Genomic DNA, 13040 nt, shown 5'->3' with positions numbered 1-13040 from the left:
TATTTAGCTCATAAGTTTATAAATACTGTGTAGAACACTCTAAAGACCTAATAAGTTTTCTCAAAGTGAGGAACATCCTCATGCTGACTAGAATTTTATTGTAGGACAGGAATCTGAGATAATGAGGGCTTCTCTTAGTTTATCATGAGTGTGGAAGTATCTGTATATTTTTGTCAAACATAAAACTATCTAGTTTTGCATTTTGAAATTTATGTAACAGTGAGGGGTTTATCTGCATTTTGCTCTTAGTCTTCTCATCAGAAAGCATTAAAATAGTAAAAGCCTTTTTGAGTTCCTTCAAAATCAAATTCTCTGATTCCTCTTTCAGCTCAAACAATGAAACTTGATCAGCTTTACAGTTCTTTTCACATGATCAGTAGCTTAAATCAATTATTTTGGGGTTCAGTGCTGCAGAGAAAGGCTTTTTATTTAAAATAAATTAGGAAAACATACATCAATTAAGTTTATTACATTTAACATTTGAATGTGAACCATTATCTTGTTCCTTTAGATAATATTTTGGAGCACTATGTCAATAAGCTTTATGAAAATGTCAGCTGCACTAGATAAAAGTGCATCTAATGATAAACAGCTAAAACCTAGAACCCTGTACCTGGAGTAAATGAGAGGGATGGTGAGGAATTTGACTGTCTGTGAAACAACACATTTTAAATTCCTTTTTATTAGGTGATATAAAGCCATTCAAGTGTTACTTGATAACTGTGTACCCTCTATATGCTGATGGTCAGGGAACTGGACAGTCTGTGAAGGCTTATCTCCAGCAGGATCGTAAGTAGTCATCTTGGAGCACATAAACTGACTTTCTTGACTAAACATAATGAGACTTTTGCTTTAATGTGGACTATATAATGAAAAATTGTCCTACATTTGAGGGTCATCTGACATAACTGATCTTGTCCCTTCTATTAACATCAATTCTGCTTATTTACAGTATTTAAGAGTTAAACAGATGTTTGTGGGTGATTCTTCCCCATTTCCCAACCTTTATCAGATAATTTGGCATGAGTTTGTTATTTTATTGGTATAGTAATATTTCTATGCTGATGTATTTTAAGTTTCAAGTATGAAGCCAAGACTGACTAACTTCAATTGAAGATTTCATCTGATCTGATGATTACTAGTTTTCATACTTCTGTTTTTTCTCTTTTAAAGCATTTTTGGAGTTCCTGTGTTGTCTGAAAATAATGCTTTGCAGATGAGTTAGTCCAGTTATTCCACTGAAGATTTTATGCAGTTTCAATTCAGTGCTTGTTAATACGCTGCTTCTGTGAATGTGAGGGTACCCAACAGAAACTAATCTTCATCTCCCGTTACAGGTCCTTCAAAAGGACCAACTGTTCAGACCAAAAAAGTAGGAAAAGCTGAAGCTGTTTTGACATGGAACCATCTCACAGTGGATGAACAAAATGGATTCATCAGAGGTTACACCATATTTTACAAAACTATTGATGGAAATGAAACAGGTAACAGAAAACAGAGAAGTGCCTTGTGGTCTTGAAGTATTTAGTCTGTCTCCTTTCTAATGTTCCTGAAAAACAACTTACAGAATTGAATATAAAAAAGGCTAACAGTCTTTTCTGACGTAAAGCCTGAAGTCTGAGGCATAACTCTCTTTCATACTGAACAGAAAAGTCCCTAATAAAGAATTCAGACTGTTCAGTCTGTGTGTAACAGGGCACTGAGTTTAGTTTCTGCAAGCTGATTTGGAGATATGTACTGCCATCTTTCTTCCCAAATACAGGATGAGATGGTAGTATAGCAAAACCATTCAAGATGTAAAGGAGTTGACTACATTGAACTATGATAAAGTCTTTAAAAGGGGGGGATGGGATTTTTAGTCCTTTTAGAGCTCTAGATCGATATACTACTAATGTAAAACATCCTGTTTGAAGTGCATTTGACCTGCAGGCATATGACAGGGAGCTAGCACTGTCAAAAGTGTGGGGTTTAGATTTTCTTAAATTGGAAGGGCCAATTACTAATGCCTACCCCAGTTATTTCTAGTTAACCATCTTTTTTGTAGCTAGTAACTAGCTATTTCTAGTTAGCCATGTATTCTGCTTATTAGACACCTCTTAAGCCTCAACTTTACTGCTAGTTTATTTTGTAGCCACATTCTGGGGGGAAAAAAAAAAACAGGAAATTAACACATAAAGTGACTAAATTCAAACACTTGAACAGAAACAAATGAATCTTATCACTTCTTGTACAAGTTTGTGGTCTTTCTGTGTCCATGTTCCATACAGCCATGCATTCTACTAAAACTGTTGTACATGACGTCTTAATGCAACTATGTTTGTGGAGATACAATAAATTATACTAGTTTTCTGTACAAAATTTTTCCTCTCTTTAGCTGTGACAGTGGATCCTTCCAAGACAGAGTATACCCTTTCTTCTCTAACCAGTGACACGCTATATACTGTGCGGATGATGGCGTACACAGATGAAGGAGGGAGAAGTGGTCCTGATTTTACATTTACTACCCAAAAATTTGGTAAGGAAGAGTGGCACAATAAGTAGAAGTAGGAAGTAATATTGCAACAGTGTATAGCAAGGCTCTGTGCACGATCTGATTGGAGGGGAAGGTGATTTTATTTAAAAGAAAAAAGTTCCAGTTTGTTGTACTCATAAGGTGTGCGATATCCACATAGGTTATCTAGTACTCAACCACAAAGTAGTAATTTAGTCAGGATTTCTTCTGAATGTACAGAAGACCAGCTATCCTTTGCAGGTCTCCTAGATTTAGCAGGTTTTTTCTTCATAGTGTTGCTCTTTTCTAAGCATTCTGTAAGGTTTACTTAAGAATTAAGTTTCTGACAGGGTTTTAGTAGTAGGGGAGGGGGCTACAGATGGAGCTCATGTGAGAAGCTACTAGAAACTTCTCCAGCTCCAAGTCAAACCTGTGTCTGGCCAAGGCCAAGTCAATCAATGATGGTGGCTGTGCCTCTGATAACATATAAGAGGGGAAAACATGCAGTGGTGAGAGGAGTGAGATGTGAGAGAAGCAACTCTGCAGACACCAAGGGCAGTGAAGGAGGAGGGTGGGAGGTGTGTTGGAGCAGAGGTTCCCCTGCAGTCCATGGTGAAGACCATGGTAAGGCAGGCTGTGCCCTTGCAGCCTGTGGAAGTTAACAGAGCAGGTGCCCCTGGAGGACCCCATACCAGAGCAGGTGAATTCACCCAAAGAAGGCTGTGAGTCTGTGGGAGGCCCACACTGGAACAGTCTGTTTCTGAAAGGACTTCACCTTGTGGAACAGCCCACACTGGAGCAGTTCATGAGGAGCTGCAGCCTGTGGGAAGGACTCAAGTTGGAGCAGTTTGTGGAGCACTGTCTCCTGTGGGAGGGACCCCACACTGGCTCAGGGGAAGAGTGTGAGGAGTCCTCCTGCTGAGGAAGGAGTGACAGAGATGGTGTGTGATGAACTGACTACAACCCCCATCTTCTACCCGCTGTGCAGCTGTGGGGGAGAAGGTAGAGAAATTGGGAGTAAAGCTGAGGCTGGGGAGAGGTTTGGGGAAGGTTTCCTTAAGATTTGTGTTTATTTCTCATTATATTTGATATGTAACAGTTGATGATTTTTCTCCAAGACTGTTTTGTCTGTGACCATAACTGGTAAGTGACCCCCTCCCTGTCCTTGTCTCAATCCACTAGCCTTTTGTTACGTTTTCTCTGCACCATCCCAACAGAGTGGAGGAGTGAGCGAGCAGCTGTGTGGTGCTTAGGCTTTTTAGGCTGGCTGGGCTTAATACATAACAAGAATGCAGCCTTAAGTGTTTGCAAGCAGAGAATATTTTCATGTACAGAATAAACTGATGGATGACTAGTGACTTTGCTTACGTTACTTATTTGACGGTGATACTGTTATGGCAGACAGTAGGCCACTGAAACACCTGGCCCAGAGATTAATTCTCATAGATGTTATTGTCATACCTCCCCAAACTGTAAAATTACTTGCTCCATCAGTATTATGGCTTCTAGAGCAACCTGTGTTTTCTATGGATGCAAGGCATTAGATTGTTGGAACAGAACTTTTCATGTTTTTACCAAGAGGCTCTTTTCATATGGTGAAAAGGCTCTTCTGAAGGTGAAGTTTAAGACTGAGTGCATTTAGTTTCAGATTCTCCTTGTCCCTTTGGGAATGTATGCTGCTGCTGAGTTCCTTAAACACCAAAGTGGGCTACAACTGCTTCCCTTTGTTTTCTTCAGGGAAAGGAGAAATTGAAGCCATAGTTGTACCTGTGTGTCTAGCATTCCTGTTGATTGTGCTCCTTGGAGTTTTGTTCTGCTTCAACAAACGTGACTTGTAAGTATAAGTGAAGTCTTTTCTTATGCTTCTGATATTTCTGGACATAACAGATGTCAATAATTCAGTACAAACAAGTAAATAATCTGAAGTTAGACCAGAAAAAGAAGGTAAGACGCATATATTGATTAGTGGGTTTTTCATTTTCCTTGAGAAATCGGGGCTGCTTCTGATACTAATTTCTTACTGTTAATGATTAGCACACAAACTAAATGTTCTGTGACTCAATCCTGCAAGGACATTGCTACTTTTCTTGCCAGATTTGGTTAGAATTCGATTTGTTAGGTTTTGATTAGGATATACTGTCTGTGGTGTTTTCTTAGTCATCATATGAGAGTGGAATGTTGACCCCTAGTTTGAAACACAGAAGATCTGTTTGCTGGCTGTGTTTGAGCTATTTAATTTTACAGTGTTAGCAAACTTTAAGCTTTCCAGCCAAAAAAATTGGGCAGAAATCTTGTTTATCTGCCTTGCATAACATCAGCCAAACTCTGTGTCTATTTACTATCTGCTGGGAAACATTCTGCCTCCTCTTGCTTCCTCTACCGCAGAGCTCTTGTCTGTGGCTCTTAGCTGTGAGCTTATTGCTGAAGTGTCTTCCCTGGCAAGGAGTGGCACCTATTGCATGTCCTCAGTCAACTATATTTCTTTCTAATTGAAGACAGCATTTTGTGCCCTTTTTCTTCCAACCTCCTTGCTGCTCCTAAAATCAGTTGTTCATGGACATCAGTTGAAAAGCCCATGTTGCAGTGTTCTTCGGAGTTCTACTACAGAGGACCTGTTTGTTGGAGCCTGTTTATAAAACAGCAGGATAGATGCATCAGCTACAGAAACTTCTATTGTTCAGTAACAGTTATTACATTCTTTGACTTCAGAGTTCAGATTTACAAAAGACCAAGCAAGTTTTTTCTTCAGACATTTTCACTTTATTTTTAGCTGTGAAGTTGGCTTAAATTTTGACAGCTGTGATATTCATCAGTATCTTAAACACGCAACAGTGTATTTTTACATTGACATGTATCATAGACTTTACCTAAATAATTGCTTTGTATATTGTAGAGTGCTATAAATTTGAAAATCCCTCACTAAGCGTTACCATTGGTTGGCTACATCCAGTGTTTGGAGGAGTTACAAGTGCAGTGCTGTGTTTTGCTAAGTAGTAGAGCTTCCTACATAGATAGGAATGCTTCCTGCACTTTACATTTGGAAACAAATACTCTTGCAAAATTGCTGTGTAAAGGAGTAGTGTCCTGGATTATACAGTACTTGCTATCAACACAGGAATTTGGGGAGTTCATCTTGTAATTTTATTCTGTTTTACTCCTTTACAGAATTAAAAAGCATATCTGGCCTATTGTTCCTGATCCATCCAAGAGTAACATTGCTCAGTGGTCTCCTCAAGTTCCAGCTAAGGTAATACTCATCTTCATATAAATTTAATTATAAACATATCAAACTAACCAGTGGGAGTCTTCTGTCTTCTAGCACACAGGGATTTCAAGGGGAGGGGGAAGGTGTTAAGTTTCATGACATTGTGATGCAAATTGGTTAGAAGCCTTCATTGCATCAGTAGATTCAGCATCAGAAGCACATGGCCCTTAGCACAAGTTCACAGCATAGAACAGACTTTAACATTGAGAATTACATTCCATTTACTAGTTGGAAGGGCCAAGTCCTAATTATTTTACTCATTCATGGGAAATCAGGATTAAGTAAACAGAATTAATTATTCCCGTTCTTAAAACCCTGAGGTGACTTGTTTGCACAGTTAAGTCATGAATGAAAGCTCTAAGAGTTCCTCATGGATGAGGAGATGGCAGCAAAATTTGTGCCCCATGTGGGGTAAATGACACAGTAAATTCTGTTCAATAAACTGTGGCTAACTTCTGTAAACAAGTACTGTTTTGTTTAATACATTATTGGAAGTAATGTGTGTATGGCCTCAAAGAATGTTCCTGTGCTTCACAGCCAATGATTCTAAGATTACAGCTCTTAGTAATAATTACAATCAGAGCAAAGCTTGCACGCCCACTATGGTTTTAGAATAGCTGGATAATTAAGACTTTGTTTTGGAAACAAAGCTACATCCTTCATTTTGTAACATATACTTTGAAGATACTGCCAAAATTAGAAGAAAACTTATATGAAGAAACTTGAAACCATTACAGAATAAAAATTCAGATATTTAATGGGGTTTTTGATTTTTTTAACGTAACTTTCCTCTTAGGCAACATTCATCTCTTTCTTTCAGCATAACTTTAGTTCCAAAGATCAGATGTACCCAGAAGGCAGCTTTACAGATGTAAGCGTCGTAGAAATAGAAGCTGATGATAAGAAGTCTTTTTCAGAACAAGATCTAAAACCATTTGACTTGCTTAAAAAGGAAAAAAGTACTTCAGAAGGGCACAGCAGTGGTATTGGAGGATCCTCGTGCATGTCTTCTCCTAGGCAAAGCGTCTCTGACAGCGATGAAGGTGAAACTACACAGAACACTTCAAGCACTGTACAGTATTCAACTGTAGTGCTTAATGGCTACAGAGACCAAACACCTGTACAAGTCTTTTCAAGGTCTGAGTCAACTCAGCCACTGCTAGATTCAGAAGAGAGATCAGAGGATCAAGCTGGAGGAGGTGACAGTACAACACACAGGCAACAGTATTTCAAACAAAATGGTGGTCAGGATGAAACCAACATAGACAGGCCATGCTTTGAAAGAACAAAGCAAATTATTCCTGCTAATGAGGGGGATCTTGTTGGGTTTGCACAACTGCAGATCCCAGGTCAGAGTTCACAGCCGTTGGTCCTTGGGCTAGAAAAAATTACCCAGGAAGCTGCTCTATCAGATGTTTTACAGACAAGTACTGAAGGACAAACTGTGAGATCTGAAACAGTGGAAGGAAATACAATGTCAGTTGATGAAATGCCAAAAAGTTACCTCCCGCAGACTGTGAGACAAGGGGGCTATATGCCTCAGTGAGAGAAGAGACTGGCTCTATTTAGGCCTTCATTAGTGCCTGTTCACGCTTTCTCTCGTGTTTCTGATAAATTAAGCTAGATATTTTTATCTGAATGCAGATAGAAATATTGAAATTAAGTGAAGACTAATTTGACAAAGTACAGTAAGGACTGTTTCTGTGGAAAATTTGCAGTCCAGACCTACTGGAGATTTACTTTTATGCACTACATAAAATCTTATGTCTGGATAGCTGAACAAACCTTTGTGCTGCATTGGGGTTTTTGTGTCTTGTCATAACCAAATTTACACATGATTGAAAATGGCAAATTTCAATTAATCACGTTGGCCAATAGACCTCCTTGAAGAAATACTTTGATTTGTGACAGTGTACAAGCCTAAAAAGGCAGCTTTAGTTGCTTGGAGCATCTTTGTGCAAAAGTGAGACTGAAGCTTAGCGTTGTAACATGGAAGAATACTTGTGTCATATACTTTTCAGTAGCTCGATGGACTTCCTGAATTTTGACTTGGCCCGGTATCTCAGTTCCTAGCTTACCAGACAAGCAAATCATGTTCATCCCCATTTAAAAATTATAAAAATTAAATAGAACTTACTATGGTGTGCTAATAAGAAAACACCATGATTGCTTGACTCTGAATGCTACTATAGTAACTGATACTCTGCCTACATTTAGATTCGTGTGCACATGAACTATATAATAATTTGGCCTAAAAATGTGCCATGCAATTTGATGCATAGCAGTTCAGTCTCATGTTCAAAAGTTTAAAAATTCAGATGAAAACACAGATTAACAGTTACTTAAAAGGTTTCGTACCCAATTCACTGTCTGATTATACCGTACCTCTCTGGTCATATAAATTGCCTTTGTTTAGTAAGTGCACCTTTGCTGTGTACAGCTTGAGAGGCAAGTAACAAGTGGTAAGTTTTTACCATTCTCCTAACCGCTCAGGAGAAGGGGAATATGACCTTCTTACTGATTGACTACAATTGGCGTGCTGTAACCTCACTGCTAATGCTGCAGGACCTCCTGAAAAGCAGCAAAACACAAAGCATTGAAGTAACTAAAACTCTTGGAAGAAAATCCAAAACAAGTACCCTGAATTTGAACATTACTGGTAGTACATATCTATTAGCAATCATGAGCTACAAATAACACTTCTGTGGCTGTTAAAATTGCTTTTTTCTTATATCTCACTTTCCCTTGTTCACAGTTTCCCTTTTATTGAAGAAGATAATTTCTTGGAGACTCTCTACCAGGGTTTAAAAAAAAATGAAGTTACACTAAAATAAACCCTCTCTCCAATGACAGCTAGAAATTTGATGGCACTCTTGTAGATTGATTTTTTTTTTTTGTTTGTTTGTTTTTCCAACTGTAACTTAGTCTAGTCAGCTTTCTAAACTGACACTAAAAACCTTCATTCAAAACACTAAATACTGTGCTGTGAGAATAAAACAAGGGGTTTATTTCTCCTTCAGCAAAAGAACTGTGTATTTAAGTCCACCTAAAATCTTTTGTGCTGTGACATATGGTGCTGCTGTCCTGCGGAGCACTTGCTAAAGGCCCTGTTAAGGCAGGTGTCAGTATCATTTCAACTTCTCTTGTCCTTGTCTGCCAGCTTGCATGGAAGGACAGGTATTCTTATAAATGTTCAAGTGTCTCCTGCTTTTGTTACAAAGAACTTCAGTGCTAGAGTAAATTCATAAGATTGCCTCTTGAAGTCTGGACTATTTAAGAGTTATAGAATGGAGACTCTAAACATTTCAGTGTTCCATACCTTTCTCCCGACAGTATTTTTTGTATCTGAGCTCTTTTAAACTAAAAGAATATCTTGCAGCTTACTATAACTATACTTTTCAAACCAGTACCCTTCCTTTTTCCCCACTCCACCTCAGCACTTTCAAACTCCTTCCTAGAGGGCAAGGGCATAATGAAAACTATGCTGTCACAAGACAGCAGACCATCTTTTGTTTTTTTTTTTCCAGAGGTTGAAGGAGCGTTCCTTCATCAGCACACATTCCTCTTGGGAAAGAATAGCAGTTACTTTACTGGGGGATGGGTTGTCTTCTCTATGCAAACTTCACAGTGACTGTAGATACCCCAAGTAAAAGGGAAGGTCTCTGAGCAGCGCAGGTGCCTGTTAGAACTGCCCTGCAGCCACGTTCATCTAATCCACCTCATGCTCATTGCTGAAATATTGTGAGCCACAACCTGGTTACTCTAGTCTGAACATTGCTGCAAAAGCCTGGTTGTTTTCAAAAACATGAAAATGTCTTTTCTTTTTGTTTGTTGTGATCCAGTGATACTTACTTTTGTTAGCATGTGTCATATTTGAGGGACAACTTCAGTTATTCCTGGAGTTGCTATTTGCCTTTCTGTTGTGTAAAGGGAAGGCATTTTGTTCTCAGTTGCTGTTAATCATGGGCCATTTTCACTGTTACACAGCATCAAGAGATTCTCATTTTTAAAGGTCTGTGCTAACAAGAGTTCTGGCTTGTCACTTCTGGCATCTTTCTTCTTCTATGGGCCAGCAGTAATACACTCCTGTACAATTCCGTGAGTTTATCCTAGAGAGAATTCTGTCTGTCTAGCAGAGTTATATTCTTTCAGGCTTGTGCACTTGCCTAGGACTAAAATACTCAAGACTAAGCAGGAGTTACTCGTAGGTGAACAGCTTGTAGAAGCTACAATACATATAAATAACAGGTTTACAGCTTGTTCATAAACCTATGTGCCAAATATTATAACATGCAATGTTCAAGGTTTAACCTGATTTTGTACTTCGGATCATAACAGTCTAATTGTATGAGACAGTTGCATACAGGTTTTTAGAGTGTCTGTAACGTAATTATAGTAGTCCACTGAAATTCTCTGAACTTGGCCCTAACATAGTAATTAAAGAAATAGCTTCCCTTCTCCCCCCCATAATTATGGTGCACTTTACAAAGTAAAGGCATTGTTAAAGTAAGATCATACTTCAGTATTGACGCCTTCATGTCCATTTTGATTTCCTGGACTGAAATTTTTCAGGTAGGCCTGGGAGAATAGTTGTAAGACCATGTTACTTTGGTGGCAGGAAAGGGAACCTGGTAGAAAAACAAAGTATTTTTCCTGTATTAGCATTTTGAAACATGTCTTAAGTGCAGGCTGGCTAACTGCTGCTATGTTTGCAAGAAAATTGAATTTATCTCTCTGATTCTGTTGGAATAGGAGGTTGTTGAGGTTGTTTCTGGGTTGTACTGGCTCACATTCAGGGCACTTAGTCTGGGAATATCTTCTCCCACTGCAGCAAAAGTTTTGGGATTGTTTCATATGCCCTACTGTAGGAGAACTAAACTGCCTATTAAGCCTTAACCTGACAGTGCACAGCAGAGCAAAACTTTTTCTAAATTTCATTCTGGAGTGTATGACAAGCATGTACCTATCTGTCCTACAGCAGCCTGGCAAAATGCTAACTATCAGGACTGGAAAAAACTTTGACCCTGGGAGGAGGAGGGAGTTTTCTTGAGGGGGCTGAGTCCCATTCTTGGGAGGCCTGGGGTGGGGTTTGCAGCTTCAGCTTTGACTGTAAATCATGAGCACCACCAGATGATTAAAACTTAAATCAGTGTGCCCAATAGGTGGGAATCTGTACACTGATTTAACTTCAGTAAATGAACTTGGCTAATTATTGCCAGGTCTTGAATATCCAAGACGCATGTCAATATATGCTGCTATGCTGTTGACTTCACACTGGGACCTGAAACTCCAAAGACTGTCAAATTGTTAATAGTCAGCTCTACTTTAGGACATACACATTTTAAATTGTAATTTATATGCATTAAATGGAACTAAATATACTAGCTTATTTTCCCTGAGACATTTGTTGTCGTTGAGATCAACTGTTAATTGGATACATTACTTTATGTTAAAAAGTTCTCCTGACTGGGGGATTGTAAAGCTTCACTAATCCCCTGTAACCTCTTGTTTCTCTGCTAGGATGGATACGTACAGCCATTTTGAATTCAAAGAGTTGCTTTTAATCTTACATAGATGCAGTTTATAACAAAAAGGTGGTCTTTTGTCATGAAACTGCCTTTTGGGAATTACAGCCAGCCCCACAGTCTTCAGCTTAGCTCTTGATCCAGAAATGCAGTAAAGTGGAGGTAATAAGTGTGAAAGTGTGGAGAAGGGTAAAACTTAAGTATCTTGCATTGAACTCAAATTCACATTTCTCTTCCTTAAAAGTGAAAGGATAAGTTACCAAAAAAAAAAAACCAAAAAAAAAAGCTAAAACACCTATGTTTGCTTCCACTGTTGTTTCCTTCATAGTACTTGTGCAGTCTGAGCCATTCCTAAAAATGAAAGCAGTGCTGACTTAATGCAGAAGGATGCATTTTTCAGGCCACAAGATTTGATACAGATTTAAAATCAATGACTAAGGGCCTGATATCAACAAGTCTCTACTTCCCCCACCCCTCTTAATTTTAGTGCAGAGAGAGGGTGGGCAGTAAGTACCTCCCAGAATGCAGCCTTAGCCAGTACTTGTGTTTATTTGCAAAGACAACCTTGAAGGGGATAAATGCAATAAAGTCATTGCTACTCTGCAGAAGCACACTTCTGTGACAATAGATGAAAAACACGTATGGCACAACTGTTGACAGGATGTCCTCCTGCTCACTGAAGCGCCTTCCGCACCCTGCAGCGGCTGTTCTCCGACAAGTGCGGGCGGGGTAGATGAGCATCCACTGCAGTGTTGAAACTGGTAACACCTATTGCTTTTCTTCATATCAAAGCACATTCGTTAATGGATCCAATCAACTTGCTGTGTTTTTTTAACACGCCAGTCTTGTTTACAGTGTCATGTATAGCATGGCACTTCGATACAGCGATGGATTGTCTAGTAAACAAGTGCTTTTATTTGAGCTTAAGGAGTTTTACTTGGGGTTAAGCAGTCTATGGTCAAGGTCACTGGTCACCAAATGTTGCTGTGCCGATACATGCACCGAGATAAGTGGAGGCATGGGACACAGGGACAGACATACTAAGAAGAAAAGTGCCTTGATGCTGGATTGCAATGTAAATAGTAAAATTTTACTTAATATGTACTTAAAGTAAATATGGCTGATTAAGCTACTGGTAATTTAAATGCCAGCTTTAAAGGGCTTGCATACTCTGGCCCAAGGTTAAACTTGTAAATTGCTGCATAAGCTGTCTCTATATGGAAATATGTTTTAATACCAGTACAATATCTTCATTCTTTTGCAAGCTGCATGTTTATTGTCATATAAACTCTGCTTTATACAATTTACTTTATGGTCAGTTTTGAATGTCTTCCTCTTTGTTACCTAACTGAGCCTGAATGTTGCATTTGTCTAGTACATAATATATGGAAAGAAAACAAAACAAAATTCCATACTTACCTTGTGTGCTGGAGTCAATGTTTTGCGAGGCTGACTGAAGTAGTAACCACAGAAGGAGAAGAGTCTGGGCACTACTGAGTAGGTGAGACAGGGAGCGTCACTCCCAGAGAGAGACATGACCAGCATATGCCAGGGTAAAAGCCTACCTAGCTGGGTCTGTGGCCGAGTTCAGCAGCAGGTGAGCGCTCGTTAGTGCTCAGTTTGTAATTGCTCCTGTCAGTAGGTGCTGCCTGCAACTGGCTGACCAGGGGGGTGAGACAGGTCCCTGTCCCAGGGACCTGGCTGCATTCCCACTGCTGGCCCTGGGCGCATATTTTGTGCACCCTGGGGTCCTGCCAGG

At 39.3% G+C, this 13040-nt stretch overlaps 1 protein-coding gene across 2 annotated transcripts in view; it reads left to right on the top strand.

The window, feature by feature from the left end:
- Window positions 1-12699, top strand: part of IL6ST (interleukin 6 cytokine family signal transducer) — a 36984-nt gene extending 24285 nt beyond the window's left edge. For both annotated transcript variants that reach the window (XM_042804569.1, XM_042804570.1), the window contains exons 11-16: window positions 688-789; window positions 1338-1484; window positions 2375-2515; window positions 4229-4325; window positions 5657-5738; window positions 6577-12699. In XM_042804569.1, the coding sequence (XP_042660503.1) occupies window positions 688-789; window positions 1338-1484; window positions 2375-2515; window positions 4229-4325; window positions 5657-5738; window positions 6577-7302 (1295 nt within the window). In that variant the 3' untranslated portion in view covers window positions 7303-12699. The remainder of the gene's footprint in view (window positions 1-687; window positions 790-1337; window positions 1485-2374; window positions 2516-4228; window positions 4326-5656; window positions 5739-6576) is intronic.
- Window positions 12700-13040: the final 341 nt, after the last annotated feature.

This window comes from Tyto alba, unplaced genomic scaffold (assembly GCF_018691265.1).
Source record: "Tyto alba isolate M040663 unplaced genomic scaffold, T.alba_DEE_v4.0 Super-Scaffold_42, whole genome shotgun sequence".
Lineage (NCBI taxonomy): Eukaryota > Metazoa > Chordata > Aves > Strigiformes > Tytonidae > Tyto > Tyto alba.
The sequence above is the reverse complement of the archived record's forward strand: the minus strand, read 5'-3'. Positions and strand labels throughout refer to the sequence as shown.